This window comes from Elgaria multicarinata, chromosome 15, assembly GCF_023053635.1.
Source record: "Elgaria multicarinata webbii isolate HBS135686 ecotype San Diego chromosome 15, rElgMul1.1.pri, whole genome shotgun sequence".
Lineage (NCBI taxonomy): Eukaryota > Metazoa > Chordata > Lepidosauria > Squamata > Anguidae > Elgaria > Elgaria multicarinata.
This window is the reverse complement of record NC_086185.1, coordinates 14978110-14997948: the sequence shown is the minus strand read 5'-3', so window position 1 is coordinate 14997948 and position 19839 is coordinate 14978110. Positions and strand designations below refer to the sequence as shown.

Here is a 19839-nt window from a genome sequence, read left to right as displayed (position 1 = left end):
CTTGAAGATGCTCACCTTGTCCTCTTTCCGTATATTCCCTTTGCAGGTCTTTTTCCTGGGTTTCAATTGCATTATCCTTGAATAGCTCCTTTGTTTTGTGATGGGAGATGTTACTGTTCATGGCGACGTGGAAACACCTACTGAAATGAATGGGATTTTCCTCCGAGAAAACATGGCTCCAGTTGGACTGTCTGGCATTATCTTGTACACTGATGTTTAATTACATTAGTAGATTGGTTTGGCTACAGCCCAGTTCCAGTGCTTCACTTCTGACTAAATTAAAAATTGCTTCATCTCCTCTAGCTTCCAGGATTGGCTGCTTATAAAGAGATACTTTTATAGCAACCATAAATTGAATGCACATAGAGAAACAACGTTTCATCGGTCAGTAAGAAATCAATAGAAATCACCCTTTCCTAGTACTTGGCGCTATTGTGGCCTCTCTAATCTCCTCCAGCAATTAGAAAGCATCAGAAGTAAAGCATTTTAGACGCAGTTTTATAATTAGTTTTCTTCGCCTCTGAAAGCAGGAAAGAAATTAAGCCATTAATACTGGGAATGGTGAAGACGCAGCTGTGAGGAGTGGACAAAGGCTGCGATCAAAGAAAGACTTGGGCTAGGTTCACACATGCATATTCCATCACTTGACAAGGGTTAATATCAAGTCGTGCCTGGTTAAGTGTGAATCAGCCATTGGAGTTTAAATATCAGACGGAGAACTTTCATCTTATCTCCAGAGCAATGCTTTTCACTGGAGTTGTCACATTCAGCTGCAAGACGTCAAGTATTAGAAATGCATGTGTGAAAACAACACACACACACACACGGTTCCAATCTGGAAGCCTTTTATCCCCAAGTTCAGGGGAGTGTGCCTGGGCACATCCCTTGTGCACGCCAGTGCCGGTCTCATGGTGAGCCTGCCCAGTTGATAAGCTCTGCAGGAGGGGATTTTGAGGGCACCACAGTCCTATTCGTGGGTTACACGTGAAACAGCTTTCCCTTATGTCACTCCCAAACTCTGCAACGCACTCCCACAACAATAACAAATAGCCTCACTTGCTCAACTTTTAAAGAAGGGGTGGAGGCACATCTTTTTAATTTAGCCTATTAGGGGTGCAATCCCATTGGGATGCCTGTCAGTGAATTCGGAGGTTGATGGGCATCCTTTGCAGGGTGGGAGAAACTCAGGGACTATCTTCACCTTTGCGCTCCTCCGGCTCTGCATTTGTGCTAGATGTGCTTTTTTCCCTGGGGCTCTGCGGAGTGGGAGAGAAGCAGACTGGGGAGGCTGGAGGTTTCTTTGGAAACTGGCTTTCCCAGTCCTCTGCCCTCTGTGTCCACAAAACTCCTTCCTTTTCCTCCTCTCCAAGGTTGCCTGTGTGACCTCGGAGACGAAGTTAGCATAGTTCTTTCTGTGCCCGCTTCAAGAGGGTGGGGAGCTCGGATGTCTGTGTCCGAGGTCGGAGCATGGCGTCTGATCTCAGATCCAGGAATCTGAGAAATCCTGGGCAGTATCCAGCAGCGACATTCTGCAAATTCAGATACTATTAGCTCTGCTAAATCTTTCTGTTGCATGAGCACTTGCGCAAATGTAACTTTTGTTGGATTCTCTTCTTGCGTAAAGTCCAGAACCTAGTTTCTGCTAGAGCAATGTCATTTGCACTAGTACAGTGGTTCCCAATTGGTGGTCCGTGGACCCCAGGGGGTCCGTGTAACCCACCCAGGGGGTTCGTGGTGCCATTCATTTCTGCAGTCCACTGATGCCGAATTCCTACCAGAAGTAAAATATAACATCACTGAGCACCTGTGTGATTTAGCGACTAGCCTCAGAGATTACTTCCCTGCACCTAATCCTGAAAATTCATGGATAAGGAATCCTTCTGAATGTGGTGATGTACAATCAACAACTCTATCTGCGGAAGAGCGAGATGCACTTGTTGACGTGACTTGTGATGGTTCATTGAAATCATTTTTCAAAGAATATAGACTGGGCCAATTCTGGGTGACGGTTTTTCCTGATTCTAAGAAGTTAGGTGAAAAAGCTTTGAAACATCTAGTTCCCTTTTGTTCCACATACCTTTGTGAACAAACCTTTTCAACATTTTGTTGTATGAAGAACAAGCATAGAAATCGGCTTGGTGTTGATCCAGATTTGAGATTAAAAGTAGGAAATACTGAACTGGATGTGGAAGGGATTGTTCAGGACAAAAAGAGGCATGATTTCTCCCATCACATTTAGGTTTAGTAGCTGCTAGACATGTCATAACTTGTTCAGTTGTAAACTAGACGTTAGTGAAATTAAATTCGTCTTTATATTCCTAACTAAATCATTGTCATTTTTGCGTGGTAATATCCCAAAATTTATGGTGTTTTTTTAAGTATAACTAAAATCCTTTGCTTATTAGGGGCTAACCCTTATTTGCTCCAAAAAATTGCTTCGCACAGGTAACTACCATAGAGATAACAATTTTTTCAAAAGTAGGGGGTCCATGGCTTGGCATTTGAAAAACAAGGGGTCCACAGTACATAGCTAATTGGGAATGACTGCACTAGTAGAATGACACAGGTGGATACTGCTCCCTATGGCCCCCCCAGATGCTTTCTAGGGGCCCTAAACTCTTTTGCTGTTTTAATGTCTCACTGGCTTTCATTGCTCTTGGGTTTTGTGTGTGTGTTAAGGCTTTATTGTTTTACATTGGACACCGCCTTGATGGCCTTTTTTAGCAACTTAAGCCAGCATGTTTGTATTAATAATACATAAACAGTAAATAAGACCTTTAGTCCTCTCCCACCTGCTTTGCGTCAGCCCCGCCACGGCTGCCGTTCCACCAAGAAAAAACTGGCACGTTCAATGCGTTGACATGTTTCACACTTCAAGGTACGCCTCTGAATATGTATTTCTAAGGAACATCCCGAGTGTGGGCTTCCCATTGGCACATGGAGCTAGCCACTGTGGGAACAGAACGCCGGTCTACATGGGACTTTCGTTTGACCCAGCAGGGCTCTTCTGACGTTCTCAAGAGCTAAGGCACCGTCAGGAAAGAACAGCGAAGAGAAGGAGCTCTCAAGGCACAAGTTGGGTGTTACGCTAATTCGTGTGTTTGCATGAGAGAGAGGCACCTAAACAGGAATTCTTATCCCCGGTGGGACCATCAGAGGATGATGCATCCCAGCCAGCCAGGCTGGCTCTCACTTCAAGCGTTTGGAATGGTCCTTTGTCAAGAGAATTCTTGTGAATTTAACCAGAGACAAAACATACACTCAGCGCCTGCAGCCATTGGCCAAAGCATCATCAGGCGGAGATGCTACCAATGTTTTCCTTCCGAAAGCAGGAAATAGACCGGCCTTCCCTAACCTGGCGCTCTCCAGAGGTGTTGGACTACAACACCTATCATTCCCCAGCCAGGAGTGATGGGAGTTGTAATCCAACACTTTTGAAGGGCACCAGGTTGGGGACTGCGGAAACAGACACTCTCAGAAGACTCCATTCTCCCTGTGCCACATCTTCTTCCCAAATATTTTATTCAGAATGATTGCTTTTTAAAATGTAAGGTTCTCCTCAGCTTCCGTCTTTGGCTTTCTTCAGCTTGGGAAACAGGAGCCCAGCATCAGGTCCGAGCGTCCTCCCTTCAAAGGGGGATTTTTTGCCGTGGTAGCGGGAAAGGAAGTCCACGTTGCTCAGAGACCTTTCTGCGGGACTCCTCACTCCCAGCCTGGTGAGGAGCTTATCTGCCATGGCTGGGATCACCGGTTGCAGCAGGGTCCCGTAAACCCGGAGACATTCTAGAGCGACGTGGAGGATGGTGTCTAGCCATAGCTGCTGTTCTGGATCCTCACGGCTCAGTTTCCAGGGTCTGTGCCTCTGGACGAAGCCGTTGGTCTGCCTCACGCAGTTCACAATGGCCTCCAAAGCCTTGTAGATCTGGAAGCATTCAAAATGGCTGCTCACCTGCTGAGGCAGGGCTCCTACCGATGACACCAGCTCATAGTCCTCCACTGAGGCCTTGCCAGAGCCCCCGCTGTCCCTAGGGAAGCAGGCCTCCGAAAAGCCTGGGTAGGTGCTGCTGGGGTTCAGGCTGGGGGACGTGCAACGGTTGAGGAGCCCCCCCAGAGCGTCTGCCAGCTCCGAATTGATCAGCTTGACCGCCTTCTCGTCGTAGTAGTCGCCATCGCGCTCGGGGACGCCCTGCCTCAGCAGGAAGTACCGGAAGCCGTCCACTGAGTACCGACGGAAACAGGCCCATGGATCCACCACATTTCCCAGGCTCTTGGACATCTTCTGTCCTTGCACCGTCCAGTGAGAGTGGACCAAGATCTGCTCCGGAGGCTCCAGCCCAGCAGCCATCAACAGGGCTGGCCAGTAGATGGCGTGGAACTTGAGGATGTCTTTGCCCACCACATGGCAGGCGGCGGGCCACCAGGCGCGGTGTCCCTCAGGATAGCCCATGATGGTGAGATAGTTGACCAGGGCGTCCACCCAAACGTAGATGGTCTGGGTCGGGTCGCCGGGCACAGGGATGCCCCACCACAGCCGGGCCCGGTCACGTGATACGGAGAGGTCAGGCAGGTCTTGCTCTAACCACTGCAGGACCTGCTGGTAGAAGGGCTTGGGAGTTATGGCCAGCTTCCTCTCCTGGAGCCATCTCAGCAAGGGTTCCCGGAACTCGGACAGCTTGAACATATAGTTCTCCTCTTTAGTCCAGTGCACCTGAGATGCAAGAGAGAAATTGGTCACCACCAGTGCCAGCTCCTGGCTTCTGAGAGCCCTTTCCCCCTCAGTGAGTCTATTTTCTCACCACCAGTGTGGCCGCCTCCTCCTCCTCCTCATCATCATCGCTATGACAAGTAGGCCTCTACCTGTGATATTTCTATTCCGCCTTTCTTAACTCGAAAACCAAGGCAGAAAGCAGACCAAAAGGTCTTCTAAAGATAAAAGGCTTCCTAAATACACCGTACACCGGGCAGATCTGGGCCCTCTTGAGCAGGGAGTACTACAAGCTTGGAGCCATCACAGAGGAGGCTCTGTTGCAACCCCCCAAAGACACGTTCCTGAGTGAAGGAACTCAAAGCAGGCCTTCTCCCACAGATCTGGGAACTCAGATGGTTGGGTGGCTTGATACCTGGTGGCCACTCTCCAGTGAGACCACATGCCTGCGGCCTAGGGCATCCGGGCGTTCCGTGACCTGGGAAGTGGCCAAGAAGCTCTCTTCAGCTGTGCAGTACCAGCCTTCATAATAAGCCCGGTAGAGCCAGCCCCGGTCCCGTAGGGTGGTCCAGAAATGCTCTACGGCCCGCTTGTGCTGCGGCTCTGTGGTACGGATGAAATCAGTGTAGCTGATGCCCGCCTGGGTGAAGAGCTCCCGGAATTTGGCTGAGACGCGGTCACAGAACCGTTCGGGGGATGTGCCTGCAGCTGCCGCTGTCGTCTGGATCTTCAGACCATGTTCATCGGTTCCTGGGTTGAGAAACAGGACAGTGCAATGGGCTAAGGAAGCAATGGACAAACGATCCAGTAGCCGCAACAGAATCATGAAGCTGATTGGCGGGAGATTTAGGAAAGATCAAAGGAAGCACCTTGTGGAATTTACTACCACAAGATGTAGTGATGGCCACCAGTTTGGACGGCTTTAAAAGAGGATTGGGCAAATTCATGGAGAAGGCGGCTATCAATGGCAACTAGTCCAGTATCAGAGGCAGTAAGCCTATATACGCCAGTTGCTGGGGATCATGGGTGGGAGGGGGCTATGGCACTTGTGCCCTGCTTGTAGTTTTTTTCCCTGTGGGCAGCTGGTTGGCCAGAATGCTGGGCTAGGCGGACCTTTGGTCTGACCCAGCCTGGGTCTCACATTCTGACGTTCTGGTGATCAAGAACGCTGTTAAAGTGAGGGAGCCGCCGATGTGAAGTCAGACCGTCTCGCAGGTGAGATGCTGCTGATAACGCAGGTGAGATGCTGCGGATTGTTGTTTTTATACTGTTTTTATGTTTTTTAAATTTTTGTATACTTTTAATGTTTACTATTTTTAATTGTTGTAAACCGCCCAGAGAGCTTTGGCTGTGGGGCGGTATATAAATGTAATTAATTAATTAATTAAATAAATAAATAACACATACCGGTGGGTGTGGTGTTTCTTGCAGCACATGAGATGCTGCAGCATCTCATGCGCTGCAAGAAACACCACACCCACCGGTATGAAAAAAGACGAAGAGGTCAAACCGGGGAGGAACCTACACGCGCATGCACCTTCTACGAACGACCAAGCACAATCCCACAGCCTCCTGACCCGAAGCACACACGTGTCTGCAGCATCCCCGTTCACACGACCACCACACACACCCACACACACCCCCCGCTCCTCCTCCTCCACTGACCGGTGGCAAAGCGGCCCCCTGCCTGGCCCAGCAGCTGCCGGTGCCGGTGCATCGCATCCGCCAGCAACGCGGAGTAAAGGTGCCCGATGTGCGGCGGGCCGTTCACGTAGAAGATGGGCGTGGAGATCAGCCGCTGGCTGGGGCTCCCGGCGCCCAACGAAGCCCGGCAGCGCCTCCACGGCCGCGGCCAGGAAGCAGCAGCAGCAGCAGCAGCCCGGAGCTGGCGCCGCGCGGAGGGAGAACGGAGCAGCGGCATGCCGGCCGGCCGGCTCTTCCTCCTCTTCCTCCTCCCCCCCCCCCCCGCCTTGCCCTCCCCGGAAGGCGTAGAGCGCGGGTGCCTAGAGCGTCGCTGGTGCCGCGTGCCGGCCCGGCCGACCACGCGTGCGCGGGGGGAGGGGGGAGGTGGGCCGGCCGGGTGGCGCGCGCGTGCGCACAAGAGGCGAGCCCTCCGGCCGCGCTGAGGGGAACAGCCGGAGCGGGTCCGGGGTTCGTCGCCATCATGTTCCGGTGCCGCGTGGCTATCCGGCTGGTGCGGGGGCTCGGGCCAAGGTCGCGAGGTCGTGCGGGGGCAGGTGAGTGAGTGTGTGTGTGTGTGGGGGGGGGTTCGTCGGGGTGGCCTGGAAAGAGAGAGGGAGGGGCGAGAGAAAGAAGAAGAAGCCTCAGTCTTCCCCTCCGCGGAATGGGCTCAGCGGTCGCTTGGCTGGGTTGATGGGCAGCTGTCAAAAATGAGGGGTGGGGTGGGGGGCCTGACGGATTCCACGTCGTGCCTTGGATTGCAAAGTAGCAGTGGAGAAATATAAATTGAGCTGAGGAGTGGGACCCTTCTGTCAATAATTCGATTTAAATCCAGTGTATTTCTTTCTTATTTCCTTCCTCCTCCCCCCCCGAATCTTTATTTTTCTCTATCTCCCCCCCTCCGTTGATATTGTTTTGAAAACTAATAAAATATTTTCTAAAAACAATGCCGTGGGGTGCTGTTGCTGCTTTAAAATGTGTATTATTATTATTATTATTATTATTATTATTATTATTATTTTAAAAGTAAGTTAGAATTATGGATCTAGGCCCTTGTAACCAACTTTACATTATTTTATTCAAGTAGCATTTAAATTTATGTTTAGGTGGCTCAACTAATCTTTGCCTCTCAGTTTTATTGTACTGGTGTTTTCATTTGATGTCTTGATTGTGCCGAATGTTGGGTCTTTATGTACACAGCTCTGCAACCCTCTTTGAGATGAAGGCGCAGTTTATAAACTGGTAAAATAAACAAATAAGGAAATTGATTTCATTTCCATGGAATCTTGGGAGCACTATTTAGGGGAACCATTTAAGACTGAGTTTACAGTTGACAAAATATGGTGGGTATCCTGAATAAAGTTAGCACTTGATTGCAAGAAAATTATAGCTAAACATGAATTCTTATAAGTAAAATATTTAAAAGTTGCTGTGCTTTTTGGGAGTAAATGCATAGGATTGCACAGTTAGGCTTTCTTTCCTAAGCTCTTAAATCAGCCTTTCCCAACTTGTTGCCTTCCAAATGTGTTGGACTAAAGCTCCCATGCTGGCTGGGGCTGATGTGAGTTGTAGTTCACATCTGGAGGGCACCTGGTTGGGGAAAGCTGCCTTAAAAGGGGGGGAAAAAACTGCATTCAACCTATTCTTCCCAAACTTGGGGCTCATCTACACCAAGCAGGATATTCCACTACGAAAGTGGTATGAAAGCTGTATATAAAAGGCAGGAGCCACACAACTGCTTTATAGCGATATTGAAGTGCACTGACAACTGTTGGGGCCCATTGACACAGACCATATACCGCTTTCATACTGCTATATCCTGCTTGTTGTAGATGTTGTCAGTGCACTTCAGTACCACTATAAAGCAGTAGTGTGGCTCCTGCCTTTTACATACCACTTTCAGAGTGGAATATCCTGCTTGGTGTAGGCGAGCCCTTAGAGGCTAGTCCCATTGATTTCACTGGAACTTACTGCTTCAATAATAAACATACCAAGGCAATAGATCTTTATTGCTGTTTATTTATACTGGCTTTTTGCTGGTTATTTATACAGCTTCATGTGTCTTAGGGTGCAATTCTCTGCATATTTAGAAAGAAATGCTGGGAATTGTAGGCCTTTTTTCTATCTAAGCATGCATACGATTGCATCCATCTTAACATCTGAAAGGAACACAGACTTTCCTAGCTTAAGAAGTAGAACGATTGTTTCAAACTATACAGAGCCATGTATAACTGTTGTTCATCTTTACTTATACCCTAAAAAGCCTCTGTTGGCATCCATACGTGAGTACTCTCTGAGCTTGTGGAGAACCTTTATTTCTGTATTTTCAAATTGATTGGGATTGCATTTAGGATGGCTGCACCACGGTGTTAATTTCAGACTACTGTGAGTGGAGAATTCAACATCAGCGGATTGGCAAATATCAAAGCACAGTGTATAGAATGAACATGCCCTACAGTCTTGGGCAATCAAATGCAAGAGAAGATCAGCATTTGGGGGTGTTTCTGCATTAGATTAGTTGGGCAATTTATGCCCCAAAGGCTCAACCTGGTTGTTTGCAAGAAATGTTTTCTTGGAAGTAAGTCCCAATCATTTTGGTGCAACTTCCTTGTTGTATGCTTAGGAGTGTGTCTTAGTGGCAAGCGCTGTACTCCACCATTCCTTAAGTCAAGCTAGTAATATAAGCAGCATTGAAAAGCTCTTAAGAAAAAGCCATGCAAAACAAATTCATTTTTGGAGCCCATTTAAAGACTTGAAACGTCAGGATCAAAGGCAGCCTAGTGGGGAAAGTGTTCCACCACTACAGAAAGGAAGGCCTCCCAGCCATGTAGAATTTCCAGGTGTGTGTGTGTGTGTGTGCTCCTAGGAGAGTCTCATTGCATGGGCAGGTGTGTATAGGTTTGGGGCAACCTTCCCCAACCTGGTGCCCTCTAGATTTGTTGGAATACAACTCCCATCAGTACCTGCCTGGCAGGCCAAAGGCCAGAAATTATGGGAATTGTATTTTAAAACATCTGATGGGCACCAGGTTGAGGAAAGGTTGGTTTAGGGCTTTCAGGCTAAAACAGCTGTCAGCTGAGTTGGCCAACTGAGGCAGAAATGGGGAAAGACTACAGTGTAAGCTGTCCTGAGAATAGATTGAGTCCCCCCCCCCCCCAATGATTTCTATCCCCCTTCTTGAAGCAGTTCACATTAATGCTACCGCTACAAACTGTAAAATGTGAAATCATAATTGCAAATGCAAACTAACCATAAAATAGTAAAACATGGCAGTTAAAACATCCAAGAGGCCATATTCAAAGAACGTTCGCTGGAATAAATTGCCTTCACCTGTCAAGAAACAGGTTGTCAGGGGGTGGGGGCAAACTCATCTCCATGGTTAAGCTGTTCTGTTTTACGAGAACCTTGAACTCCACTCATGCCGCATTTTCACATAACACTAAACCATGGTTTAGCACAATATGTGCAAGCTGGAGAGAGGTTTGGGCTTACACACTCCTCGTCCTCCCCTTCTCCTCTTGCAAGGCTAAGAGAAGGGGTTCAGAAATATTTGCTTACCCTTTGGGTTAATTGCAGCTTCCTGTCTTTGAACTAGGAACTGTGGTTAACACTAACTATGGTTAGTGTCAACAAGCCAGTTTCATAACCCATGACATTGGCTTTTTTGAAATTAACCATAGTTTGAGTTAACCACAGTTCACTGCACCAGACAACACAACAAACCAAGGTTAAGGGAAAGCAAAAGCTTCCAAATGTCTCCAGCTATCTGTGCCGGAGGAGGGGGGAACGCTGTAGCTTGTTCCCACTCAAGCACATTGCGCTAAACCAGGATTTATTTATTTATTTATTTATTTATCATATTTATACCCCGCTCCTCAGCCAAAAAAGGCTCTCGGAGCGGCTTACACTTAGCAAAAAAGACAGTCCCTGCCCTCAGGCTTACAGTCTAATAAAGACATGACACACAAGGAAAAGGAGTTCAGGAGGGAAGAGGTAAAGAGAGAGAGAAATTAAGTGGACTGGGGAAAGGGCTGATGGGATTGTCCTGCTCCCGAAGGTGGGGAGTCCAACTGGAGCAGGCCCCGATGTTTCCTCGGCCTGCTCCTGTCCCCTCGGTCCTTCTTCTTCCCCACAGGACCAAGATGGCAGTTTGCCCTGTGGGGGTGGGGGAAGAGTCCAACAGGAGCAGGCCCCGATGTTTCCTTGGCCTGCTCCTGTCCCCTCGGTCTTTCTTCTGATTTAGCACGATGTGCGCAGATGACCATAGTATATATCTGTTTCTATAAAGTTTTTATAGGAATGTGGGCACTCAACTGAGTTAGAGGTATGTGAAACGTGTAATGTGAGGATTAGAATCAATTCATCTCTCTTTGAGAGAAGATCCACGAACCCCACAGTTGTGCTTAAAATCTGGTCAAAAGCAAGTCGCTTTATCTGAACATGATCTGGGTTCTCTCAGTCAACATTATCAAATACTTTCATGAAGATTTTATCTCTTGACTTAACCTTCTTCACTGGGTAGTTATAAAGATAAATGTGCACCGGAGAGAGGGGAGAAATCCTGATGAAAGCTATCTTAAACCTCTTGGAGAAAGCGAGACACAAACGTCCTGAGTAAACAAAGGGACTGGCCTTTATGGGTGTTCTTAATGCATATGTCCCTTTGTCTTTTGAAACAGAGGGTTAAAAGCTTCAACTTTTAGCACTGTCATTGGGATGTCCCAGCGAAAGGATTTCACTGCCAATGTACGGACTGGCGGATTGTTCAAGTGTCTTTTTCTAATTTAGTACAGTGGTGTGTGAGAGCACATTGCTGACTATTCTCCATTAACAAATTGTGTTTCCAGGCAACTTGTGTCAGCGATGGAAAGTTCCCTTAGAAGTTCAGCTGAGCAGACAAATGGCTACTAGTTCTGGTGTTCCGGGGGGCACAGGCGAAAATGCCTTCTATGCCTTCCTTGTGGGCTTGTCCACCTTAGGAGCAGGGGCCTATGTAAGTAGAAACGCTTGATGGCCAACGAAAGGGCGATGTGTCCCCTGCTTCCCATGGGCTGTTCTTCTTTTTTCAGTTTATGCTCTTCTTGCTTCATAGCTCTATGTCCCCCCCCCCCTTTTCTGGCAAATCTTGCAGGGATCTTAATACCTTAAGGAAGCAAAGCTGTGATTGCCTCTGAGCTAACTGTTTCTCCCCTCGTCGTTTCAGTTATCTCACCAGAAGGGCACATGGGACACAAACGAAAATGAGCTGTTGCCTGGCCTGTTATCTTGGGTTGGCCAATAAACCAGCTTGGAATTCTGTGTTTACTCTCACCAGTTAAGATACCGATATTTAAAAAGAGAGAGAGAGAGAGAGAGAAAAAAACTTAGGACAGGATTTCTTATTTTTATTTATTTATTTTTATTTATTTAAGCATTTTTATGCCGCCATTCAGCCCAAAAAGGCTCTCACGGCGGCTTACAAAAGTATTTCTTGACAGTCCCTGCCCACAGGCTTACAATCTAAAAGACATGACACAAAAGGAAAGGGGATTGGGAGGGAGGAGGAGGAGGAGGGGGAAAAGGAAAGCAAATTCAGGCACGACAATCTTAATTGCAAAGTTCAGCAGTTACAGTTGACAGTTGGCAGCAGATTTCTTGTACTATAAATGGAGTGTGCCTAATGGGGAATGCTGTAAATGACATTGATCATGACATTAGCTGCAGGTGAACCTCGTTCTTTCTTTCTTGTCCCAGAATACTGACACCTCCTCCAGTAATTTTGGGAGACGAGTACATGCAAATTCATGAGGTCCAAGAATTCCCCTCCCATGGTATCCTAAAAAGAGTGTGCAAAATAATTCCGGTTACGCCACGGTTTAAGACAGAGATGCAGACCTGCATGCTCCAGCACCTAAATTGCAGCCTCCAACGGTGCCCCGACCCCACTGCCAAATCCCAACCCCCACTGATCCTGATACAGAGATGACTTTCCACTCCCCAACCCCTAGATCCTCATACAGTGTGTTCTTTCCCCGGTGCTAGTACCAGCAAGAAAAGCGTGGTCTGTGTCAGGATCATTGGGGGTGGGGGGCAGTGGTGCACGCATTCATGCAGCCCCCAAACCATTATCACAAGTGGCTGAAAAAGTCGTGCTCCCCTGATTTAAAATCAGCTTCTGACATGGCAAGGACTCATCTGAGGGCAAAAAAGCTGATTTGGCTCAGTTCTCACAGTTTGGCTAACAGGGCCATACTTGGCCTCATGCACTACCTCCACCTGTCACACGCTCTGATACCCTCTCTCATTTCCCTCTTTGGATAAACCATGGTTTGCCTTTATATCCAAATTGGGTAAACTAAAGTTTGCCTCCATACCAGAGTTGGAAATGGAAAGCTGTTTCAAGCCATGATTTCCAAGAGATCAATAAATACCTCATGACGGCAAAACCGTGGCTTGTCTGTCAATGTGAGAACGGAACCTCCGAGTCTTTAAGTAGCCCTGGATTTTCAAGAAGCTTTGACGATGTTCATATGTTATCACCTACGCTTTAGGCCAGTGGTTCCCAAACTTTTTCAGGTAACCACCCCCTTGGTTCCACAAACTCATGCCCAGTGCCCGCTACCCCACACTATAAAAACCATTATTCAGAATAGCGGTTTTCAACGACCCACTAAGGAAGATAATAACAATAAAATTCAAAACAGTAACAATTAATTGAATATTTATTCAAAATCCAATTTCATTTTTTTACTTTATTCAATTAAACATAATTGATGAACTTGATCCAGTGATATCATCTTTTCAAAGTCTGATAGTCATTTAGCAAGTATATTAGATATCACATTTAGTAACTAGGGTAGATTTGATTTGATTTGATTTATTGCATCTATATACCGCCCCATAGCTAAAGCTCTCTGGGCGGTAGAGTACCTCACTATTCTTTAAATTCTTAATGTGATGGATGGGCTTGATGAAGTGATACCAGTTTCCCAATGTCTGGTTTAAAGTCACTTAACATGAGTCTTAAGTCACCACGTTTAGTAATCTGTTTTGTAGCCAGCGTGGCGGGGCACACCACGCAGGGTATGTCTCTTCATTAGCGTTTTGGTGCTTTTGAAACATTTCAATTTACCGTCAAAAGGACTCTTCTTAAACGGTATTAATACATGTGTGGATTCTTCCCCTATATGGCTTGGGACCAAACTACCTTCTCCCATAAAAATGTCCCTGGGTTTTAAGACCTTCTGGAGAGGTGCTTCTCGGAAAAGACCACCTCGAGCACCCCCCTGCTGCCCCCTTGCCTCTTAAAGCCCCTCTATGCAATCCCACCGCCTCCAAGGGGGCAGTACGCCCACTTTTTGGAACCACTGCTTTAGGCTCATTTGTCCTGATTGAAGCCTGATTCAACAGGCTTCTCATGTACCACTAGAGACTCTTATAAAAGTGGAGACGCTGCTTTTATTCAGTGTCACTTCCCCTGTTGAGTGGCCCTTCTTCAGCGGCTCTGCCAAACTGGCCGATAAAGCTGTACTCCTCAGCTATGGCTGATCCCTTTAAGAACGGGGTGACAGGCGGTCTTGAGGCATGTTTTGATGGTGTGCAATGACCTGCCAACTTAGGGACACCATGGCAGGATGCCCAAACAGAGAGTAGTGTGACTAGTCACAAACTGCAACCGGATGAAGATTATTCCAAGTGTAGGTTTCAGTGGTCTTGAATGACAGGAAAAGACCCTTGGAATCGTTTGCACTTCCGGGGCAACATTGGCCGCTTCGCACATCATGTCCAGGAGTCAAAATGTCGAGAACCCAAGGTCAAAGAGACAAAATGGCGAGAACCCAAGGTCAAACAGGTGGCACCAGGGTGGGTGGGGAGAGTTGTGGAGCTGTGGGATCCAGGAGTAAGTCAGTTTCTGGCCTAATCTTGTCTTCTGCAAGAAGATGTTGGCGAATCAGTCCGTGTCGTGGAGTTGAGCCTCTCTAGTGTCTTGGCTGCACAAGAGAGAGGCCTTCTGGACAGGTCATCCTCTCTCCATGGAGAAAGCTAAATCTACCATGAATAAGGGATGAAAGGAGGCCTTTTTAAAAGTGTCGATGAACAAAGCTTAATCATGTTGACACCTTCTATCTTCTAGCTGTTCTGGTTTTGACAAAGGGTAACTGAAACAGACATCAGCCCTTGCTTGCTCCCAGACCTGTGTAATCCGGTGTTCTCATTTAATACTCTGCGCTCTGTGCTTCTTCTCTCCCCTTTTCTTCCCTTGCCTGTCTCCCTCTGCAGTTTTGCAGTGTCCGCATCTCAGACCCCCTTCTAGATCTCTCACGTCTCCAGGTGCTCCCGGCAAGGATGGCAGCAACCTAGTGTACTTCTTAATTGTAGGCGGAGCGGTCGCAGGGGCAGGCGCTTATGTAAGATGCTCACCCTTGAGTTTGGTTCTGGGGCCGGGTGGGTAGTGGTGCTGCTGCTGCATGACCCAACTGCAGTTTGTCTTCCCATGTGTGCCAAATTAAATTCTCACGACCCAGTCCTGCTACGAAGTTGTCCCTTATTGCAACTGAATTCTAAAAGGATGCTATAAAATCGTTTCTCCCTCCTCTTGATCAGTTTGGTTTTACAGATGGAAGTCTTCTTCCATTCCCTAAATGTACAATGCTAGTTACCAACCAGCAGTTGCACGGGCATGCTGAAAGTGATGTTTTCTTTTTCTTAATATTTCCAATTAGAATATAAGAAGCTGCTATATCCTGAGTCTGTCCGTTGTTGTCAACTCTGACTGGCAGCAAGTCTCTGAGCACTTGAGCGGTCTTTCTGATCCGTGCTACGTGAAATTCGTTTATTTTATTTACAATATATTATATACGTCTCCCCATCCAAAAGTTTGGAGCGGAGTATAAAATAAAATAAAAACAGAATAAAAACACATTAATAATAGGTTTTTAAAAGAAGAAAGTGAGCCGTGGCTGGTCATCGAGGGAACCCTTCATGGAGCAACGGCTTTTGCAAGAGGTGTTGAAAGGAATACAAAGTTGGTGCCTGCCTGACCTCCAGAGGCAGGGAGTTCCGTAGGAGATATCAGGGGTTGAATCTGGGATCTGACACGTGCAAAGCATATGCTTTGCCACTGAGAAATGGGTCCCTCCCTGAATAGTTTCAGACCCATCCTATTCCATCCTATACTCCGTGGGTTTACTACGTGTTTGAAGCCCCCAGTGAGAATCATGACCCTTGTCCAATGAACCCTTGCTTAAAGAAAGTCACAGCCCCTCTCAGAATCCAGCAGTGGCATTCTGCAGCTTGCGGGTCTGGCACAAAAGACGTACCTGGATATGCCCCTTCCATCCTTTCTAAGCACGTGCCTCTGCTGACGTTGGATGTCATGCCTATGGCTTCGGGTTCTGCTGTCTGACGGAGTCGTGTCTCAGTTTATGACTCTTCGTGCGACCGCTCTCGGAGAACTCCGCAACAGATTCAGATGAGTTCAGATTTCTATGACTCTGATCTACAGATTCCGCAGCAGATGGCCTTTTCCCAAATTTGCATGGATCCCTCAGAGTTGCGTACCGGTTTTTCCACTCCGGAAGGGGTTTGTCCCAACACGCGCTTGCCCTAATGTGGAAATGTGGATTTGCACTAATGCGGATTAGCGCAAGTGGAACGAAACTTCGGTTAACCTCTCCACAAATTCCGTCAATGAGCTGATGACGGAACAAAAGATGCCTGAGAATCCAGGAAACACAGACAGAAGATATATCACACACACACACACACACACACACACACACACACACACACACACAGAGAGAGAGAGTTCTGATTCCATTTTCTACCTGCTTTGCATGCTTCCATGTTTAGCATTTTCTACAAGCTGCTGCTCTTTCTTCTTCTCCTCCTTCCTCCTCTTGGTCTTTTTTTGCTTCTTGCTAAGAAATGCTTTTACCCCCCTTTTGCCTGGAGTTGGGCAGCCCTGCTCCTGGGGTGCTGTGTGTCCTTTTTCCTTCTTCTTTTTCAGTTCCCTGCTTAAGTGTTTACATGTGTGCACGAGTGGGGTGGGTAGGTGGGGTGGGGAATTAGCCTGCCCAGAAGTTTTGAAGCATCCATATTGCTAAGAAATACAGTCAGCAGCCGGCTTTACCGGAGGGCTTGGAGGATTAATGGCAAAAAAAACCCCAAGTGGTCTGCTGGCAAGTCCCACGGCCCCAGCCGCTGCTCCCCGCCTATAACCTCCTGCCTCTGGATTAATGGTACCTATGGGGGCTGGGATTCATCCCCAGAGGCCAATAGTTCCTGATCCTATACTCAGGTTTGTCTGTAGTTTGCACCTTAAAAATGCAGACAAACAAAGTCTCAGCTTTTTCTGTCCTCTGCAGCAAACTTCGCTTGGAGTTCTAGAAATCCCTTGCTTGTGCAGGGGTGCAGAAGCTCAGAGCCGGGGGACAAAGCCAGCCCTCCTGGGGTTCCCAATCTGTTCCTCTGGGGTTGGCCAGGCTCCTTCTCCACCCTCTTTCCCCTCAACCGCTGGTCATTTGGTGGTTTCTCTGTTTTGGGGCAGGCCTCCACCCTCCATTTTAAAAGGTTGAAATGCCTTTCCTAAGGCTTAGTGGCCGGCAGCAAAAGCTTTAAATTAAATGTGCTGTGTTTTAGCCCCGCCCCTTTTGTTTTAGCCCCGCCCTCCACTGGGATGCGTGGGGGGGGGCAGCTTCTTTGAAATTGGATGTGGCCCTCTGGCTGAAAGAGGTTCAACTTGCCAGTTCTGGTGCCTCTAGCAAGGCCTTTGAAGAAAGAGGGACCCTCGTCCCCACAACCCCGTCCCTGCCATGCAGATGTTTTCCCTTTCCTGCACAGCTGGCTGGGTTTTACTTTGCGCCCTTGACAAGAAATGGGCAGGGTGCAAAGCTGAGCATGCCCCCCCCCCCCCTGCCAAGGGTGTGTGTGTGTGTGTGCATGTGTGCGCGTGCGTAAAATGCCATGTCTTTGGTTACCTTAGGTGTACAAGATACTGCGGGATGATCAAGAACGGTACAACAAGCGCATGAAAGCAATGGGCCAGCGCCCCCAGGAGGACGAGAAGCCCTTGTCAGGTAGGTGCCAGGATGGGGGACGTGCCTCCCTCCGGGAGTTGTTGGACCGCAACTCCCATCATCCCTCACTATTGGCTACCCTGGCTAGGGCTGATGGGGGATGCGGTTCAACCCCACGTTCCCTGCAACCCTGCTTTTGGAGGCTGGCTCTCAAGCGGGGTGGTGGGGGTGGTGTCTGCAGGTGCTCCTTTCAAAGACAGACGCCTGAAGTTTTTGTCCAGAGCCTATTTTCCGTAGTGTCAGGACATTGCCATCACTTACATTGTAATTCTATTCCATCGTGAAACTCAAGGTGGCTTCTTGGGATTCCCAGGTGGTCTCCCCTCCAAGCACTGGCCAGACTCAGGCTTGCTTAGCTTCAGCAAGGTGGCTGCTTCATGTGCCTTCAGACCATGGACTGTCAAGAAATACTTTTGTAAGCCGCCTGCGTCTGAAGGCACATGAAGCAGCCACCTTGCTGAAGAGGGTGAACAATCCTCTTGCTGTCAGGTAGGGGTGAGCAAGGCTAGGGGCTCCAGACTTCAGTTTCAACCTGCCAGGGCTGCACGACCCCTATGAGTGCACCAACCCTTATGCCCCCCTCCTCATTCCAGGAACTTGGCTCTTGAGCACTGAGAGGGGCCTAAAGTTCAGGCCTCTTCCTCCTCCTAGCAATCAAAGTTGCTGGGATTAGTGGGGGGGCTTTAACCTTGTCCCCCACCCCCCAATCCCCAATCCCAGCAACCTGGTGGAGAATAGTGAGGGCAGGGCTCCTGCGTAGCTGCCTGTGGGTTGCCCACCGCTGCTGTAAGGCTTGGTAGCAAACACAATTCTGCCCCTATTAGGGATGGATGAATCTGTCAGTGTTGCTTCCTCCCACATTTATTTATTTATTTATTTATTGCACTTATATACCACTCCCATAGCCAGGGCTCTCTGGGCGGTTTACAGAAATTCTAAAATTGAGATAAAAACAAGTATACAAAATTTAAAATTCTAAAACATAGAACATACACACATAAAGCATTAAAAACCGTTAAAAAAAAACTAAACATGTGGGTGATTAAGATGTGCCGCCATATGCCTGGGCAAAGAGGAAAGTCTTAACCTGGCGCCGGAAAGACAGCAGCGTTGCTGCTAGGCAAGCCTCGTCAGGGAGATCATTCCACAGTCTGGGGGCCACCACTGAAAAGGCCCTGTTCCTCGTTGCCACACTCCGAGCCTCTCTCGGAGTAAGCACCTGGAGGAGAACCTTAGATGTTGAAAGTAGTGACCGGGTATATTCACGTCAGGAGAGGCGTTCTGTCAGGTATTGTGGTCCCAAGCCATGTTCAGTGTTGTTGTTTTTTGAATCCCCAATTATTTCTGCCCCGTTTATGAAGATGTGTGTGAATTTTGGTAGATTCCTATCAAAACTGAACAAAATTCTCACCGGCCAAATTCAATAGGTAGAGGAGGATGTTGTACCTGCCTGTCATGGGACTGTTAAGAAATGAGCCCCTCAGGAAAAAAAAAGGAAATGGAAACCTAAACTCAGCATCACAAATGGGGTTTAATACACAGGATTCAAACCTAGGCTTTTAAGAGCTAGGCAATCAAAGCCCCTGGGCCTGGTTGGGAAAAATATGTCAGTTTCAGTTTATCCCACAAACCCCTTTTTTCCCCCTTAAAAAGAAAAATATAATCTCAAGTTCTTTCTGGAAAAAAACGTACATGTTTTGGTAAGTTCCTATCAAAACCTGAACTGAGCAGCCTTCTCACTTCTCCCTAGCCTTTTTGAGCTGCTGCAGCCATCCCCATAAAACGGTCATGTTGTCATGGTCGGTGTGATGTGAAATGCATTCTGTTTACCTGCGCTGGGCATCTTTCCAAATGGCTTCCTCTCTCTTTCCAGAAGCAGATGCTGCCTCCCAGAGCACAGCAGGTGAGAGAGCGCTTTAAAGACCTGCAGAAGCTGGTCCCACGAAGTGCCTTAAGCTTAGGATTCTTTCTACGAGGCGTGCTGGTAACGAGCCGCTCCGTCTGCCAGGGGGAAGGGAAAACCAAACCCTGTTCTGATGGAGGCGAACCCATTCGTCTCCATTTTGGGTTATAAGATGGCGGAAGTGCAGGCGAGGAAGACTGAGCTGTGAATCGGGACGTTTGACTCTCTTCCCCTACTGTTAAGTCTCTAGACAGCCATTAGCCAACCGGCTGTTCGCTCAGCTCTACCCCAGCCCCTCATTCTGCAATAGTGACCTACCTCGCAGGGCCGGTCTAAGGACTGCAATGAGAAAATCTGTGTGATGGGTTTTGAAACACTTGAGATCACTATATGCAGGCTGTCATGTCTAACCCTACTGCCCCTGTTTGGGGAGAAGATGTTTCAGGTAATCAATCAGAATCAGATTCAGAACTAGAAGACGCAGCGCCAGACAC

The 19839-nt window shown here is 48.0% G+C and overlaps 2 protein-coding genes across 2 annotated transcripts in view; one reads left to right on the top strand and one right to left on the bottom strand.

The window, feature by feature from the left end:
- Window positions 1-2817: 2817 nt before the first annotated feature.
- Window positions 2818-6626, bottom strand: MARS2 (methionyl-tRNA synthetase 2, mitochondrial). The gene is made up of 3 exons (XM_063142030.1): window positions 6371-6626; window positions 5121-5455; window positions 2818-4708 (listed from the first exon to the last, which is right to left on the bottom strand). The coding sequence occupies exons 1-3, from the start codon at window positions 6624-6626 to the stop codon at window positions 3560-3562; spliced, it is 1740 nt and encodes a 579-aa protein (XP_062998100.1). The 3' UTR covers window positions 2818-3559.
- A 202-nt stretch (window positions 6627-6828) lies between these two features.
- Window positions 6829-19839, top strand: part of AIFM1 (apoptosis inducing factor mitochondria associated 1) — a 28298-nt gene continuing 15287 nt past the window's right edge. Inside the window, exons 1-4 of the mRNA XM_063141882.1 lie at window positions 6829-6942; window positions 11233-11378; window positions 17349-17442; window positions 19316-19345. Coding sequence (XP_062997952.1) covers window positions 6870-6942; window positions 11233-11378; window positions 17349-17442; window positions 19316-19345 — 343 coding nt within the window. The 5' untranslated portion in view covers window positions 6829-6869. The remainder of the gene's footprint in view (window positions 6943-11232; window positions 11379-17348; window positions 17443-19315; window positions 19346-19839) is intronic.